This window comes from Tachysurus vachellii, chromosome 7, assembly GCF_030014155.1.
Source record: "Tachysurus vachellii isolate PV-2020 chromosome 7, HZAU_Pvac_v1, whole genome shotgun sequence".
Lineage (NCBI taxonomy): Eukaryota > Metazoa > Chordata > Actinopteri > Siluriformes > Bagridae > Tachysurus > Tachysurus vachellii.
Window position 1 is genome coordinate 31517691 of NC_083466.1, and position 19664 is coordinate 31537354.

Here is a 19664-nt window from a genome sequence, read left to right on the forward strand (position 1 = left end):
CACTGTAACACAATCTCTCTCTCCCTCATTCTATGTCTCTCTCTCTTGGTCTTACACTCACTCACACACACACTCACACACACTCTCTTACTTTATAATATGTGAAATACCGTGAAAGCGCCAAAATTTTCGAATTCGGTAAAACCTCTTCCGGTGTGACGTCGATGCCACTGACGTCACCGGTCACGTGGTCAGAGCGCCGAGCTCCCAGACTTTGTGTAGAAACGCTGGGATTCCGTAAAGAGAGACGAAGCTGGACGTGTCGGCGCTCTGTGGAAGTTTATCATCAGTCACATTAAAACTTATCTGATGAGGATCGATCCATTCTGCTCCACACACCGGGGTAAGAGCTGCTGCTCGTTCTGACTTTTATACATCAACTCATCCTCAACAGCTTTAGGATAATAAACACTTGTGACAGGCTGAGACACTTGTGACAGTCTACATCACTGTCTACATCACTGTCTACATCACTGTCTACATCACTGTCTACATCACTGTCTGTCTACATCACTGTCTGTCTACATCACTGTCTGTCTACATCACTGTCTACATCACTGTCTACATCACTGTGTACATCACTGTCTGTCTACATCACTGTCTGTCTACATCACTGTCTGTCTACAGCACTGTCTGTCTACATCACTGTCTGTCTACATCACTGTCTGTCTACATCACTGTCTACATCACTGTGTACATCACTGTGTACATCACTGTCTGTCTACATCACTGTCTGTCTACATCACTGTCTGTCTACATCACTGTCTGTCTACATCACTGTCTGTCTACATCACTGTCTACATCACTGTCTACATCACTGTGTACATCACTGTCTGTCTACATCACTGTCTGTCTACATCACTGTCTGTCTACAGCACTGTCTGTCTACAGCACTGTCTGTCTACAGCACTGTCTGTCTACATCACTGTCTGTCTACATCACTGTCTACATCACTGTCTACATCACTGTGTACATCACTGTCTGTCTACATCACTGTCTGTCTACATCACTGTCTGTCTACATCACTGTCTGTCTACATCACTGTCTGTCTACAGCACTGTCTGTCTACAGCACTGTCTGTCTACAGCACTGTCTGTCTACATCACTGTCTGTCTACAGCACTGTCTACATCACTGTGTACATCACTGTCTGTCTACATCACTGTCTGTCTACATCACTGTGTACATCACTGTCTGTCTACATCACTGTCTGTCTACAGCACTGTCTACATCACTGTTTACATCACTGTCTGTCTACATCACTGTCTGTCTACAGCACTGTCTACATCACTGTCTGTCTACATCACTGTCTGTCTACATCACTGTGTACATCACTGTCTGTCTACATCACTGTCTGTCTACATCACTGTCTGTCTACATCACTGTCTGTCTACAGCACTGTCTACATCACTGTTTACATCACTGTCTACATCACTGTCTACATCACTGTCTCTCTACATTACTGTCTACAGCACTGTCTACATCACTGTCTACATCACTGACTGTCTACAGCACTGTCTACATCACTGTCTCTCTACATCACAGTCTACATCACTGTCTCTCTACATTACTGTCTATATCACTGTCACATCACTGTCTACATCACTGTCTGTCTACATCACTGTCTGTCTACAGCACTGTCTACATCACTGTTTACATCACTGTCTACATCACTGTCTCTCTACATTACTGTCTATATCACTGTCACATCACTGTCTACATCACTGTCTACTTCACTGTCTGTCTACATTACTGTCTACATCACTGTCTACATCACTGTCTACATCACTGTCTGTCTACATTACTGTCTACATCACTGTCTACATCACTGTCTGTCTACATTACTGTCTGTCTATATCACTCTGTCTACATTACTGTCTGTCTACATCACTGTCTACATCACTGTCTACATCACTGTCTGTCTACATCACTGTCTGTCTACATCACTGTCTACATCACTGTCTACATCACTGTCTGTCTACATCACTGTCTGTCTACATCACAGTCTACATCACTGTCTACATCACTGTCTGTCTACATTACTGTCTACATCACTGTCTACATCACTGTCTGTCTACATCACTGTCTACATCACTGTCTGTGTACATTACTGTCTACATCACTGTCTACATCACTGTCTGTCTACATTACTGTCTACATCACTGTCTACATCACTGTCTGTCTACATCACAGTCTACATCACTGTCTGTCTACATCACAGTCTACATCACTGTGTACATCACTGTGTACATCACTGTGTACATCACTGTCTACATCACAGTCTACATCACTGTCTCTCTACATCACTGTCTCTCTACATCACTGTCTGTCTACATCACTGTCTACAGCACTGTCTAAAGCACTGTCTACATCACTGACTGTCTACATTACTGTCTACAGCACTGTCTACATCACTGTCTACATCACTGTCTACAGCACTGTCTAAAGCACTGTCTACATCACTGACTGTCTACATTACTGTCTACAGCACTGTCTACAGCACTGTCTGTCTACATTACTGTCTACAGCACTGTCTACATCACTGTCTACATCACTGTCTGTCTACATTACTGTCTACAGCACTGTCTGTCTACAGCACTGTCTGTCTACAGCACTGTCTACATCACTGTCTACATCACTGTCTGTCTACATTATTGTCTACAGCACTGTCTTCATCACTGTCTGTCTACTTCACTGTCTACATCACTGTCTGTCTACATTACTGTCTACAGCACTGTCTAAAGCACTGTCTACATCACTGACTGTCTACATTACTGTCTACAGCACTGTCTACATCACTGTCTACAGCACTGTCTGTCTACATTACTGTCTACAGCACTGTCTACATCACTGTCTACATCACTGTCTGTCTACATTATTGTCTACAGCACTGTCTTCATCACTGTCTGTCTACTTCACTGTCTACATCACTGTCTGTCTACATTACTGTCTACAGCACTGTCTGTCTACAGCACTGTCTGTCTACAGCACTGTCTACATCACTGTCTACATCACTGTCTGTCTACATTATTGTCTACAGCACTGTCTTCATCACTGTCTGTCTACTTCACTGTCTACATCACTGTCTGTCTACATTACTGTCTACAGCACTGTCTGTCTACAGCACTGTCTGTCTACAGCACTGTCTACATCACTGTCTGTTCTCAGCTTCGCTTCATTAAACACCTCTGGTGATATTAAGGTTTGTACACCATTGACCTTTATGTACATGTCCCTCTTTGCTGCTATAAGAAGCTTAGATCAGACACACTGGCTGTGAGATCAGACACACTGGCTGTGAGATCAGACACACTGGCTGTGAGATCAGACACACTGGCTGTGAGATCAGACACACTGGCTGTGAGATCAGACACACTGGCTGTGAGATCAGACACACTGGCTGTGAGATCAGACACACTGGCTGTGAGATCAGACACACAGTCTGCATCCCAAAGGGGTTCAGTGGGGTTGAGTTAGAGTCAGGGCTCTGAACAGGACACTTGAGTTCTTCACCCCTCCAACCTTCACCTCATCGTGCACTCTTAAATCCACTGAAGGAGATTATAAAGCTACACAGTGACGTTCTGTCAAACTGCATACTTCATGCTTACATCTTTGTGGTAACCATTTGGGGAGGAACCACATATGGGTCTGACAGTTCTTACAGTCTCTGCTGGACAATTCTATTACTTTCATTCATATAACCGTACTTGTAAAAGCATGCACACTCCTGACCATCACACCCTTATGTGTGCACCTCAAAATGTTACAATGGGCTTTGGGAAGTATGCAAAAATGTATTGTGTAGTATTAACATTCCCCTTAACTGGAAAAAACCAGCCCAATCCTGTTCCAGCATGACCTCCTGTTTCTGCCCAACCTCACTAATGCTCAGGTGGCTGAATGAACACAAATCCCACAGCCATGCTCCAGATACTAGTGGAAAACCTTCTCAGAGGACTGGAGGCTGTTACAGCCGTGTTCAAAGGGAAAATCATATTAACACCCGTGGGATGTCCGGCAGGCTCGTACAGATGATGGCAGTGCTCGGACATTTGGAGAAATGTTATAGTCACATAATATTATACTATGTTTTCTCTGGAACTGATGACAAAAAGATTTCTACAAACAACTTCATGCATTCATGACTACTGCTTTTGATCATGATGTTAACTGAACACCAGTAACTTTTACTTTTCTTGACATTGAGAAAAACGACCAGATCAATAATTATACTATTAAAGTTGGAACAATAAAATTAAAAATCAAATAAAAATCAAATATGTATTTGCGTCCTCATGTATCACAGCCCTATGTGGTGTTCAGGTTTAGTGTGATGATGCAGTATGTAGTGAAGTGCTATGAATTTTAAAGCCTGGCTGTGAGGATTTGTGTTCATTCAACCATGAGAGCATTAGTGAGGTCGGGCGAGGAGCCTGGCACACAGTCAGCATTCCAATTCATCCAAGTTCACTTTCTTGTCAAATGTTTCCAGAATACAGCGTACATGAGAAGAAGTGAAATTCAGTATTCCGAGCACTCCAAAACCTTTGTCTTTTCAGAAAACACAGACATTGTTGTGTCTTTTTGAGAATGCTGTTGGTGCTTAGTGGCTAAGATAGAGAGTCTAAAGCAGATGATGAAGTCCACAAGTGAACCATGTTTTATGCTTTTCCTCACCGTCCTGTGTAAAATCTAGAGACGGTTGTTTGTGAAAATCCCAGCAGAAGATCAGCTGGGATAGTCACAGAGATATTAAATATTACCGGAGGCTCTTGACCTGCATCTGCATGGTTTTATACATTGTGCTGCTGCCACATTTTCAGGTTGGCTGATTAGATAACGGCATGAAAGTACAGGTTATCTGTAATTAAGTAATAAAGTGGACAAAAGATTTTGTAGGCCGTAACACTAAGATTTCTCCTCACTGAAACAAACCGACCCAAACATGTCCTAGCAACGACATGGTGTGTTAAGGTTGGAGTGGAAGAGATCATGTGTCCTGCACAGAGCCCTGACCTCAACACCACTCAACACCTTTGGGATTGAATTGGAATGCAGACTGAACTCCAGGCCTCCTCATCTGACGTCAGTGCTCAACCTCCATAATGCTCCTGTGGCTGAATGGGCACAAATCCCCAGAGCCATGTTCCAGATTCTAATGGAAAGCCAGAAGCATGGAGGCTGTTACAGCAGAAATTACAGAACAGAATCCATATTAATGCTCATGGATCTGAAACGGGATGTTCAACAAGCTCATACAGGCGACAGTCAGGTGTTTACATACTCTTATAGTGCTATATAGTGTCTATAAACACTGTGGGGTGTCAGCTGGTAGTGTGATCATGCAGTATGTAGTGAAGTATTGTGAATATGACAATAAGAATAAGGTGCTGCAGGTTCTGGACCACTTACTGCAGAACTCTCCAGAGTCATTGGCACTGACAACAGGATATAGCAGGCTAGGATCTCAGGAATGCTCTGGGTCTTGCTGCTATAGCATTTAAAGTGCACTGTAAAGCTACAAGTATACAGACACCTGACCATCAAACCTATATGTGCTAGTCGAAGATTCTGTTGCAGATTTATTCCTCCTGTGCTTCTAGAATATCCTCCAGCTTTTGAAACGTGGCTGTGGGGATTTGCTAATTCAGCCACAGGAGCATTAGTGAGGTCAGGCGAGGAGGCCTGGCACACAGTCTGCATCACAATTCTGCCAAGTTTAAGTGGTTCCAGAATACAGAGTACGCAAGAGACAAAGAAATGTTTTTGCACTACAGAGTTCTGCTCATACAGTTAAGATAAAGTGCATATAAACATATGTTACTACAAGCAGGACTGCAGTGTCGAGAGCTTTCACAGGGGTGGGAGGAAAGCCATTACCCAGACATTCTCCACAGTGCACGGGGGCATTGTCATGCTGGAACATGTTTGGGCCTCTTAGTTCTGAGGGAAAGTGTAAAGCTACAGCACACTGGGACATTCTATACAATTGTGTGCTTCAGACTTTGTGCTAACAGTTTGCTGAAGAAACACAAATGGCTGTGGTGGTCAGGGTGCACATACTTATTGGTCATAGAGTCTCTCTGTGTAACTAATACAGAGAAAATGTTTTATTTTATTAAAAACATCTAGAGGTGATGTAAATGAACAGTTAAATAACCTGTATTTCAGTACTGTACAGATGAATACATTCTATTTTATTTGTTATGATATTTACATTTGCATAAAATGAATAAATTAGTGTTTTCTAAAAACTGTAATATACTCTTAAACAGCAGAAAGTACTTTACCATCACATGACCTTCACGCATTTCTGCTGTAGAAATTTAGAAAAACAAAGATCATGAAATGTTACGTTCAGTATTCACCCTGTGGCCATTACGATGTGTAGCATCACAACCCCATGTGTGTCTTCCTCACACTGTTGTGTATCTCTGTACTGTAGAGTATCTCCAGTCAACAAACCGGACCAAACCAGTTCCAGGCATTAAAGTGCCCCCGTGCACAAAGGGAGGTTTATAAAGACATGGTGTGTTAAGGTTGGAGTGGGAGAGTTTGAGTGTCCTGCACAGAGCCCTGACCTCAACACCACTCAACACCTTTGGGAGTGAACTGCGACACAGTCTACACCCCAGGCCTCCCCCCCGTGTCAGTGCCCGAACTCACTAATGCTCTTTTGGCTGAATGGACACAAATCCCCACAGCCAAAATCCATATTAATGCCCATGCTTCTAAATAAGATGTCTACAAGCTCATGTAGGTGATAGTCAGGTGTCTTCATAATCTTGGAAATATAGCACATTTATACACCAAGTAAACACTTTGAAGCGATTAATCATTTTGTTTATGTTTACAATTAATTATAAAACCAGTTAGAATGCATTCACTGGTGTAGATGTGGAAGAACCTCACCATGCATTGGGTCATAAATAAAAACCTTAGGTGCACTGTCATACCAAATTCACTACACATCAGGTTGTTCAGTCCATTTAAGGTGCTTATTAATGTGTACAGAGGAAATGAAATCTGACCGAATTGTAGGAGAACAAAATGATGGTCTAATACAAGGGCTGGAGTGAGCTCACAGTGTGGTAGTAAGGCTCAGCATCATCAGTGTAGCATGGACATTATATACGAACAGACTTTTATCCTCAGATTATTCTAAGCTAAAGAAGAAAAGGAAGAATTGCATGTTATGAGAACACCTATTTTGAGGTATACACAACGAATAGCCAAAAGTATGTGCACCCCTGACCATCAAGCCCATGTTTACCTGTTGAACATGATTACAGTTTAATTCCATTTGATGATATAACGAGCTCCAGTCTTCTGGAAAGGCTTTCCATTAGATTGTAGAGGGTGGCTGTGGGGATTTTTGTTCATTCAGCTACAAGAGCATTAGTGAGGTCTGGCGGGGAGCCTGGCACACAGTCAGCATTACAATGCATCCAATTCCACTTCATCCAAGTTCAAGTTCATTTGGTGTTTGCAGCATACAGAGTACACGAGAAATAATGAACTTCTTACGGTACAGCATCACGACCATACAGTTAACACAAGGTGCATAGATGCACAAGGTGGAACACACAGATAGTACACACAGGACTGCACCAGGGTGGAGGTAAAGGGATTACACAGGATGGTGAGATGGTTTTAATAGTGCACCATGGTTACTGTACTTCTTACATCTCTTCAGAAAGAACATTGCTGTGCCTTTTTGAGAATGCTGTTGGTTTTTAGGTATAAAAATAGGGAGTCTGACAGGATGAACGTTTGATGATGACAGGAATATAAACCCCTCTTTTTTTCTGAAAGTCCACAAATAACTATTTATTTCTTGTCATTCAGCTGGTTGTTGTGTCACCATGTGGACGGGTTGGGAATCTCACTGTAGTTGTTGATTATTCCAAAGGTGTCAAGTAGGGTTGAGGTCAGGGCTCTGTGTAGGACATGCACGTTTTTTCACACCAAACTCATCAAACCATGAAGCTGCTTTGTGCACAGAGACATTGTCATGCTGGAACAGGGTTTGGACTCTTAGTTCCACTGAAGGAAACTGTAATGTAACACATAATATTTCATACTTTTGGTCATATTGTGTATATTATGGCTATTTCACAGAAAATGATTATAAAAACATTCATTCATTCATTCATCTTCTACCGCTTATCCGAACTACCTCGGGTCACGGGGAGCCTGTGCCTATCTCAGGCGTCATCGGGCATCAAGGCAGGATACACCCTGGACGGAGTGCCAACCCATCGCAGGGCACACACACACACACACACTCATTCACTCACGCAATCACACACTAGGGACAATTTTTCCAGAGATGCCAATCAACCTACCATGCATGTCTTTGGACCGGGTGGAGGAAACCGGAGTACCCGGAGGAAACCCCCGAGGCACGGGGAGAACATGCAAACTCCACACACACAAGGTGGAGTCGGGAATCGAACCCCGACCCTGGAGGTGTGAGGCGAACGTGCTAACCACTAAGCCACCGTGCCCCCATTATAAAAAAAAAAAAAAAAGTGAATGAAAAGTAATATAATGTTTGGACTCAGAAAATATAATGCTTACTGTGCAAACTAGTCATGTTAACGCTTACAACATGACTTTCATGCTTTCTTAACAAAGAAATTTAGAAAAAAATACTAATACTGGTAATACATATCATACACTATGTGGCCTATGGACACCTGATCATTACAAAATTGTACACAATTCTACTGAATAACTTTGTGTGTGGTAGAATTAAGATTTCACTGGAACAAACCGGCCCAAACCTGTTCCAGCATGAATGTGCTGCTGGGCACAAAGAGACCTTTTATAAAGACTTTATGGCTTGCCAAGGTTGTTGTTGAAGAAATAAAGTGTCCTGCACAGAGCCCTGGCCTCAACACCACTCAACACCTTTGGGATTGAATTGGAATGCAGACTGAACTCCAGGCCTCCTCATCTGACATCACTGTCAAGCCTCGTTAATGCTCCTGTGGCTGAATGGGCACAAATCCCCAGAGCCATGTTCCAGATTCTAGTGGAAAGCCAGAAGCATGGAGGCTGTTACAGCAGAAATTACAGAACAGAATCCATATTAATGCTCATGGATCTGAAACGGGATGTTCAACAAGCTCATACAGGTGACAGTCAGGTGTTTACATACTCTTATAGTGCTATATAGTGTCTATAAACACTGTGGGGTGTCAGCTGGTAGTGTGATCATGCAGTATGTAGTGAAGGACAAGGTGCAGTATGACTGGGGTGTCATACTGCACATAGGGAGTGTGAACAAAAAGCTGTTGTACAGGATTGTATAAAATGTCTTTGTATTGCGAGTTCCCTTTGCATTAACAAAGAGACTGGGCCCAAACTTGTTCCAGCATGATAATGACGTGTTCTTTAAAGACATGGGTGGCCACGGTTGGAGTAGAAGAATGTTAGTGACCTGCACAGTGCCTTGCATTGAATACACTGAAATTCTGTTCTATCTTTCCCTCTTTTTTCTTTCTTTTAATTAAGATGTAATCAGTTATAGCAAACACAAAACAGTTGGTCTTGTCTTTCCAGTACTTTTGGAGGGGAATATGTGTATGTACTGATGTCATGAAATCAGATTTAATTATTGTCTTTTGGTTAGTTCTAGATAACTAACTTAAAGGTGAGGTGCACGATGTTTGAAAGCCAATGTTGACATTTTGAAATCACCAAAACAAACACGCCCCTAACCCAAATGGGTGTCAACCCGTTTTGATAGCTCCACCCCACACATACATACGTAACCCAGGCAACTATTATGGCAGAACCTGTTGGGGCAGCTGACCGAGGGGATATTTTTATCAGTAAATGAACACAATGACTAATACTATGGTAATACAGATGTGTTTGTGTAGTACTGTGTGTTGTAGCGTGAAAGGTTTAGCTTATTTATTACGCGTAAGACGACATTCGACACCTTGAACCCGAGGCAGAGGTAACAGCAGAGGCTAATGTAACACATGCGTACTGAACACTCTCTCTGCCGCATATTGACAAGAAACGCCCCTTTATGCTAATTGGCTACACATTTGTTTTGTTAAAATGCTCAGTTTTCTGAAGCATTTTTGAAACATCGTGCACCCCACCTTTAAATTTTTAGGTTTTAAGTTTTTATTTATCAAGTGAATAAATGGGAGAAGGAGAAGAGCGGGGGATAGAGTAGGCCTAGTAAGTGTGTAGGTAAAGTGTATGTAACTAAGTGTGCTGTACTCTTGGGGACTGAAGTTCCCAAACCTTCACAGGAAGCAGATTTCACCACTATGTTAGTGTGAAGGGACCAGGTCAGGTCATCAGTGATGTGCACACACAAGGTCAGGTCATCAGTGATGTGCACACACAAAAGATTGATACTTTAGAATTTTAATTATATTTTATGTTCAGATCCTTAGAGAGGTTGTTGTCTATTTAGAGAACAATGGTTGCTGCTTTTTTAGCTTAAGGTTTGAATACTCATTCATTATACTCCAGAAATGTCATCAGCTGCCTTTTCCTAATGACAATTCTTGAACTGCTTATCCAGTGCAGTGAGTTATTTAAGGCCTAGCATGTCAATTTTATTGTATTGTATTTCTATTTGCAGCCCCATCAATATGTAATAGTTTTCTTTGCCTTTTCAAAAATGATTTGAGTTTCTAACTTATTTCATTTCCATTTTTCTGATTCAGAAAGGAATGATGTTTTGTTGCAAGTCGTCTCCTGCTTCTTGTGTCCAGTTTCACACACCCCTTGACCTGACCTGCACAAACTCATCAAGAGATGGCACTGCTTCAGATAGGCTTCAGATGTCTGGAGAAAGCAAATCTGACCTGTACACAGTAAGTTGCAGTAACCCTAAACATTAAGTCATCTTTTCTTCGTCTTGATCCAAAATCAGGGTCAGCTGGTCCTGCTCCATAGTTTAGATTTTAAAAGCATGAAGTTACAAGGTCGTAATTCCATTCCTGATGCTCATTATGGAATTCTGACCAATCCCACCTTCTGCCACAGAGAGGTTGATGAATCTTGCCTGAATTTTTAGTTACTGTTTTTAGTGCTGAAAGTGAAGATGAACTGAAGATGGTAAAATGTGGGCTGATGAACCTGGGTTTCTTCTGAGGAGCACATTGTATGTAGGTGTCAAGAGTCTAGGCTTGTGGAGATGTAATGGAGTTGGGAATGGTTTCTTGTCATACTTTGGGCTGTTAATACCAACCAATCATCAGATAATGCTACAGACTATTTAAGTATAGTCTGCTGAGTATGTTTATCCCATCATGACCACAAATGACCATCTTCACATGGCTACTTCCAGTATGATAATGCACCAGGTTACAAAGCAGACTTCGTCTTGAACTGGTTTTGTGACCGTGACAATGAGTTCTCTGTTCTCCACAGGCCTTTCCAGTAATTGGATCTAAATTCTGCAGAGTACCTTTGAGATCTGGTACAAGGAAAATTAACAGAATTTCAGGAGTTGAGAACCTTTGAGAGCAAAGGGAGGAAGTATTGTATTGATTCCAGTATTGTGTAATTTATTACCTTAACCAGTGCTCTCTAATGATGAATGAGGAAAATAAGAGGGAAAGAAATGAATATTGTAGAGCAGGAATTAGGAAAGATTAGAAAGGATGGAAGTGGAAAGTCTTTTGGTGACAGATGACCCACCTGTGGAGGTGTGGAAGTGTCCAGGAGAGACAGCAGTGCAGTTTCTATCTAGTTTGTACAACAGGATTTTAGAGAATCAGAAGATACCTGAGGAATGGAGAAGTGTTCTTGTGCTGATCTTTAAGAACAAGGGTGATGTTCAGAGTTGTAGAATCTACAGAGGTACAAAGTTGATGAGCCACACAATGAAGCTATGGAAAAGAGTAGTGGAAGCTGGGATAAGAAAGGAAGTGGATATTTGTGAGCAGCAATATGGCTTCATGACCAGAAAGAGCACGACTGATGCTATTTATGCTCTGAGAATGTTAATGGAGAAGTATAGGGATGGTCAGGAGGAGCTGCACTGCGTCTTTGTGGCTTTAGAGAACGTGTATGACGGTGACGAGAGGAGCTATGGTACTGTATGAGGATGTCAGCATTCACATGTCAGGAGAACAAGGACAGCGAGACTAGATTGAGATGGTTTGGACATGTACAGGAGGGAGATGGTTATATTGGTAGAAGGATGTTGGAGATGGAGCTGCCAGGTCAGAGGTCAAGAGGAAGGCCAAGGAGGAGATATATGGATGTGTTGAAAGAGGACATGAACTTGATGGAAGAGTAGAGGATGACGAGGATAGAGTTAGGTGGAAACAGACGGTTCGCTGTGGCAACACCTAACAGGAAAAGCCAAAAGGAGAAGATGAAGAACCAGTACTCTCTAAATGTTTTTATGTTTCTCAACTTGAAATTAAATCTGAGTTGTTTTTTCTTGTTTCTGTTTTTTTGAACCAGAAAGGAGTGATGTTCTGTCACCAGTCGTCTCCTGTTCCTTTTGTCCAGTTTCATACACCTCTTGACCTGACCTCCACAAACACACTGAGAGATGGCACAGCTTCAGGAAGGCTTCAGATATCTGGAGAAATGAAATCTGAGAAGCTGTCCACGGTCAGTCTCGTACTCTCCTCACTAAGACCTTCACCAAACCAATAGGGCTGAAACGATTAGTTGACATTGTCGACAAATATCTTTGTTGTCGTGTAGTCGTTTGTTCTCACGTGTCCTAATTAATGTAAGGGCCTACAATATCGCGATTTGACCGCTACGGCGCTGTAGCGCTAGAGTGTAACGCAGCCCTAACAAATGCGGTAGAAGAGAACTTTTAAAAGAAGTGCAAATTATGACGGAGTGCGAGCGAATGTGAACAAACAAGGTGTGGGATCTTTTCTTTGTATTCCTGCCACATCCACTCCATCAGAACGGATCTTCTCTGCTGCAGGAAACATTGATCACAAAGAGCAAGCTTGTCACGTGAACACGTTGATATGTTGACCTTTCTTCATTTTAATCCAGCACTTATTTGAAAATCCAGAAAAGGCCAGTGCAGAAAGGACACTGTTACATACTGCTTTTTATTAAACTGAACACTTGTTTTACTAATGAAGCTCTTAATACTGCTGCCAAGAGATGTTTACATTAACATATATATATATATATATTTTTTTTTTTTTGTCTGTAATGCAGCTGATTCATTTGTGTAAATTTTTTTTTTAATTAAAAGATACCCGAATATTTAAACAGTGCTTAAAAAGAGAATGACCTGTTTAGTTGGCTCAAAGTTCATTAAAACAACCATTTCAAAAGCTGAAGTGATTTTTTTTTATATTAGTTAGAATATGTATAACTCAATGTTTTAACTAATTGAAAAAGCTGAATAATCGTTCAAAACTTACTGATTAGTCGTCAATGACTGACAATAATCGACGATTAGTCGAATAATCGTTATAATAATCGTTAGATTAATCGATTATCAAAATAATCGTTTGTTGCAGCCCTACAAACCAATGGGTATAAAACATCTAGGTTCATAGTCAGTGCCATATGAAGAATTTATCCACTTGATTATTCAGGTTTTTTCCTTCATCACTGGTGTGTGTACTGTATGGTAGTGAATGACACTTCCATGTGAATAAATAATACATAATACTGGTGATGTCACAGTAAGTACATGACTGTTAGCATAAGATCAACACTGCACAGGTTCAAATGCACTGTTGATTGTTCACTGTATTGACTGACTCTGGTAACTACACATTCATATTGGGTGTGTTTTTTTTTTGTCTATTATTTTTTTCTACTCAAAGTTAATTTAATGCATTTAAAATCGAGTTTCTAACTTTTTTTTTCTTTTCTGATCCAGAAAGGAGTGATGTTCTGTCACCAGTCATCTCCTGATCCTTTAGTCCAGTTTCAGACACCTCTCGACTTGACCTCCACAAACACACTGAGAGATGGCACAGCTTCAGGAAGGCTTCAGATATCTGGAGAAATGAAATCTGAGAAACTGTCCACAGTCAGTTGCAGTAGTCAGTCCAGGACTCTCCTAAGTAAGACCTCACCCAAACTAATGTGGAAAAAAATCCACCATTGTTCAGTCTGTGGGAAGAGTTTTGCTAGACTGGGCGACCTCCAAAAACATCACAGAATTCACACTGGAGAGAAGCCATTTCAGTGCACACAGTGTGGGAAGAGTTTTACTCAGGAGAGTAATCTCCAACAACACCAGCGGGTTCACACCGGAGAAAAACCGTACCATTGTACGTGGTGCGGAAAGAGATTTACGCATCAGCAGAATTTTCAAACGCATCAGAGAATTCACACCGGAGAAAAACCGTATCAGTGCTCAGAGTGTGGGAAGAGTTTTACTCGCAAGAATGCTGTACAGCGACACCAGCGTGTTCACACCGGAGAGAAACCGTTTCACTGTATGCAGTGTGGGATGAGTTTTAGTGAAAATGGTACTCTCAAAGAACACCAGCGACTTCACACAGGAGAGAATCTTTATCATTGCTCAGAGTGTGGGAAGAGTTTTCATCAGAAGAAAACTCTACAAGGACATCAGCGGACTCACACCGGCGAGAAGCCGTATTTCTGTACGGAGTGTGGAAAGAGTTTCAGCCGGATGAATACGCTGCAGCAGCACCACCGCATTCACACAGGAGAAAGGCCGTTTCAGTGTTCAGAGTGTGGACAGACGTTTGCTCAACAAAGTACTCTCCACCGACACCAGCACATACACACTGGAGAGAAACCGTATCAGTGCTCACTGTGTGGGAAGAGTTTTAATCGTAAAAATACACTCCAACTCCACCAGCGCCTTCACACAGGAGAAAAGTCCAGCGCTGAGGACATTTACTCTGGAACTTCGGAGTAAACTCATAACTTGTACAAAGGCAGTATTTTTGTAGCATTGCTGCCAAGTCACATGCTTCATAGTTTTTTGCCTTTACTGTGGCCATGAATGGTAGATGGTTTTCACACAGTTTCTGTGGTCGGAACCTGAGTGTGATCCAGTGTTGGTCTGGAATCAGACTCACTTGATTCTATTGAATTTGAATCCTGGTTCATTTGAGTTCATGTGACATCATCACAAACCCTCATGGAGAACACAGAATGGCTCACCAGATTTTCTGTTATATGCAGTAAGACATCTCAGCTCTTCTGTGTCCCACAGGGTTCCCCTGACACTCATGGTACACGCGTCTTGTGGAAACTAATGATATCGTCATTGACTAAAACTCGTGCACTTTCCTTCCTGAAAGAGTTGGGTTCACTTCATGGGAATCGTAGCAGACTTCCAGTACAGTTAAACTCAGACCTCCTCTTACGGTTCAGTACCATGCTGAGATTCCACGAGATTCCATGGCAGCGTCCACATTACCAAGTTTACAATTGTTTTCTCATCAGCTCCACCGAGCTAAACCGCCCATTTCTGAGTGTTGTGTTAAAGCTCAGTTTGCATACGGTTTAGACCCGGTTACTGGATGCTAATGAGCGTCCAGCAGGTAAATGTCACACACATACTTTATTTAAACATAAAAATGTTTAAATGTTCATACATTTACATTTACAGCATTTAGCAGAAGCCCTTATCCAGAGTGACTTACATTTTATCTCAGGGGCCTTGCTCAGGGGCCTAGCAGTGACAGCTTGGTGGACCTGGGATTTGCTCCTTTGAACCTTCTGATCAGCAATCCAATATCTTCACCACTAGGTACCACATCCCTTATACCTAATATCATACCAAGTATAAAAAGACAAAACAGTAAAAGTCTGGAGAGCTGAGAGTTTCTTTATGGATGTTCTGTATGCCTCCTGTTTATTGTAAGGCTATTCTTTAGTTGGCATCACTAATTTTCCAAGAATAGATCTGCAGAAGCAATAAACAGGCTATAATTGTACATGGCACAGTCTGGATGTTTTATGAATCAGGCATGTCATTCATTCAAACATTCAAATGAATATCCATCAGAACACAAGGAGCAAAAAACTGATACCTCCTTAATTTATTAATACTTCAGCTTGTTCTCTGGAAATCAAATAAACATGTGGTACAACATCTACACAAGTCAGAGACATTTCGGGAAATTGTTAAAAACTGAACTTTTTGTGTGGAGAAAAACAGGCAGCACTTCTGGATAACGGCATCCTGCTAGCTGTTTAGCTCGGCGATTGATCCGTTATGTGTTGGGGTCGTATGTCGGCCAGTGACACAGACCACAGGTACATGTAAGAATGGATGTGGTATCTTCACAATACCATGAACATACTGAATGTTTGTCTAAATCTAAAACGTGTGAAACCCACAAAGCTTTCTGCAAGAAAGAGAAGGAGCAAAGGCATTCGACTAGAAGAGAAAGACTTCCAGCTGGCTACAAAAACATGTGTATGATATCTGCCAGTGTTGGTGTCACTAAATACTGACTTAGTAGTGTTTCATTTTTATTTGCATAATATATAAAGTAAATGTGTTAACATTTTATCTGATATCAAATATTGTAATAAAAGACATTTCTCCATTTTCAAAAGAATCAACAAAATGTGTCATTTGGGCAGGGGTGCCAAAACTTTTATATACCACTGTATATTTTAAGGTTTTACACAAAGTGTGCAAAAAAAAAAGTAAGAGTTGTGGAATGTTAGTTTTTATAGGGATTAAATAAAGGTTTGTCTCTGCTGTCTGTATTTTAGTGCTGAATGTTGAATAAATAAAGTTTGTTATGCTCTGAACGTGAACAGAGATGTTCAACCTTATACAGAAAGTCCTCGTGTAGTGAAGGTTTTCATTCCAACTGAGCAGAAACCACACCAGAGCCTAGTGAAAACCAAGAGCAAGAGATGTGTCTCCTGAACCCACACCGGCATCCTGAGGAAAAGACACCTTCGACAACTCCAGTCTCTTAACAGACCTCAAGGAAAATGATGACCACAAACTGGTGTACATAGTGTAAATATACCATTGTTTACATTTACAAATATTTATTATATTTATAAATAATATTATATTAATATATATTAAATATTACAAATATTTACTGGTGTAAATGTAATTTTTTACTTAATAAACACGTATTTACTAAAATAGCTAACATCAACATACATGGTAGTTTTTGCTGTGTCCAGGGAGAAAGTGTTTATTTCATTAGCACAGCCTGGTTCTTGCCTGACTGAGTGGTGATTACACAGTGACCCTCTAGGTGGCAGTGTAGGGCATTTCTTTCTTTGATCCAATTTAAACTTAATTTAAACATGTTTACATGAAGACGAATGTTATTTGAAGACACATTGAATAAAAGACAAAAGAGCAAACTTCTACAAAATAATCTACAAAATTCACCCAAAATTATTTCTATCAGTGAACACGGAGAGAAACAATTTGTGTTAGTGAGGAAACAGAAATGGACACAAAGGAAATGGATACAGATTGTGCTCGGTTTCTTAAAACCAACAACAAAAAGTGATCAGTGATGCGTTGTTGGAATCAGAAATTGGAGATCATTCAAAGTTCTAAAGGACAAACATGTCAATTGTCTCAGCCAAACACTTTCTGTCATTTAGCTCAGAGAGAATTTGCAGGCTGTCTCAGCTAATGCTAAACCATCTGAACAATTTAAGATCAGATCTGAGGATGAGCTCATCCCTACTGATTACTTTCTATATCTAACAGATGGTTTGGGATCATTTGAAAATCTCATGAGGATGTGGAATCTGTAGCCAGGAACAGTAAATTCTGGACTGACCTCGGCCTGCTGCTATGGAAATTACTAATCTTCTCAAGAGCACTTTCTCCACTAACTGAATGGTGCTTTTCCTAAATGTATAAAAATGTGAATGAATGTATCAGAAATAAAGGTTAGCATCACATTAGCTTGTACCTTGAAGGACAGAATGTTTTGGTTATCTATGAAGCGATCTTACCTTTTCCTTAGCTGTGACAACACTGAAAAAAGAAACTCATACAAGTAAATGTACAGTGGAATAATGTCATGGAAAATTCTGTTATTTGAGCTCAACAAAAACTCCAACAAACAGGAGAGAGAATAATTTAAATAAAGTCTGTTTATTCAATAAACACAAACATTAAATATTCTGTATAGATTTGATTGGGAAATTATTTAAATAGAGCTAGCCAGTGAGAGACTGATAGTTCAGTCAGTTCATAATTTCTGTAACCAGCTCACATTAAGCTTTCAACCTTAACTATTTTAAATAGATTTTCATGCAACATGCATAAACAGGCATGTCGATAGTGTAATCTCTCAGATGTGGTGTTCTACGGGTATGTTATGGCATTTCCCAGGTGTGGTGTACTACAGGTGTGGTGTGGCATTTCCTAGGTGTGGTGTACTACAGGTCTGGTGTAGCATTTCCCAGGTGTGGTGTGGCATTTCCCAGGTGTGGTGTACTACAGGTCGGGTGTGGCATTTCCCAGGTGTGGTGTACTAAAGGTGTGGTGTGGCATTTCCCAGGTGTGGTGTGGCAATTCCCAGGTGTGGTGTACTACAGGTCGGGTGTGGCATTTCCCAGGTGTGGTGTACTACAGGTGTGGTGTGGTGTACTACAGGTGTGGTGTGGCATTTCCCAGGTGTGGTGTACTACAGGTGTGGTGTGGCATTTCCCAGGTGTGGTGTACTACGGGTGTGGTGTGGTGTACTACAGGTGTGGTGTGGTGTACTACAGGTGTGGTGTGGCATTTCCTAGGTGTGGTGTACTACAGGTCTGGTGTGGCATTTCCCAGGTGTGGTGTACTACAGGTGTGGTGTACTACAGGTGTGGTGTGGCATTTCCCAAGTGTGGTGTACTACAGGTGTGGTGTACTACAGGTGTGGTGTGGCATTTCCCAGGTGTGGTGTACTACAGGTGTGGTGTGGCATTTCCCAGGTGTGGTGTACTACAGGTGTGGTGTATCCCAGGTGTGGTGTGGTTCCCAGGTGTGGTGTACTACAGGTCTGGTGTGGCATTTCCCAGGTGTGGTGTACTACAGGTGTGGCATTTCCCAGGTGTGGTGTGGTGTACTACAGGTGTGGTGTACTACAGGTGTGGTGTGGCATTTCCCAGGTGTGGTGTACTACAGGTGTGGTGTGCTACAGGTGTGGTGTGGCAGTTCCCAGGTGTGGTGTACTACAGGTGTGGTGTACTACAGGTGTGGTGTGGCATTTCCCAGGTGTGGTGTACTACAGGTGTGGTGTGGCATTTCCCAGGTGTGGAGTACTACAGGTGTGGTGTGGTGTACTACAGGTGTGGTGTACTACAGGTGTGGTGTACTACAGGTGTGGTGTACTACAGGTGTGGTGTGGCATTTCCCAGGTGTGGTGTACTACAGGTGTGGTGTGCTACAGGTGTGGTGTGGCATTTCCCAGGTGTGGTGTACTACAGGTGTGGTGTACTACAGGTGTGGTGTGGCATTTCCCAGGTGTGGTGTACTACAGGTGTGGTGTGGCATTTCCCAGGTGTGGAGTACTACAGGTGTGGTGTGGTGTACTACAGGTGTGGTGTACTACAGGTGTGGTGTGGCATTTCCCAGGTGTGGTGTGGCATTTCCCAGGTGTGGAGTACTACAGGTGTGGTGTACTACAGGTGTGGTGTACTACAGGTGTGGTGTGGCATTTCCCAGGTGTGGTGTACTACAGGTGTGGTGTACTACAGGTGTAGTGTGGCATT

The 19664-nt window shown here is 41.8% G+C and overlaps 1 protein-coding gene across 1 annotated transcript; it reads left to right on the plus strand.

Annotated features, from left to right (window-relative positions):
- Positions 1 to 207: 207 nt before the first annotated feature.
- Positions 208 to 16927, plus strand: LOC132849188 (zinc finger protein OZF-like). Its single transcript, XM_060875443.1, has 4 exons — positions 208 to 343; positions 10706 to 10855; positions 12459 to 12611; positions 13864 to 16927. Exons 2-4 carry the CDS (start codon positions 10712 to 10714, stop codon positions 14875 to 14877), a joined length of 1311 nt encoding a protein of 436 aa, XP_060731426.1. The 5' UTR covers positions 208 to 343; positions 10706 to 10711; the 3' UTR covers positions 14878 to 16927.
- Positions 16928 to 19664: the final 2737 nt, after the last annotated feature.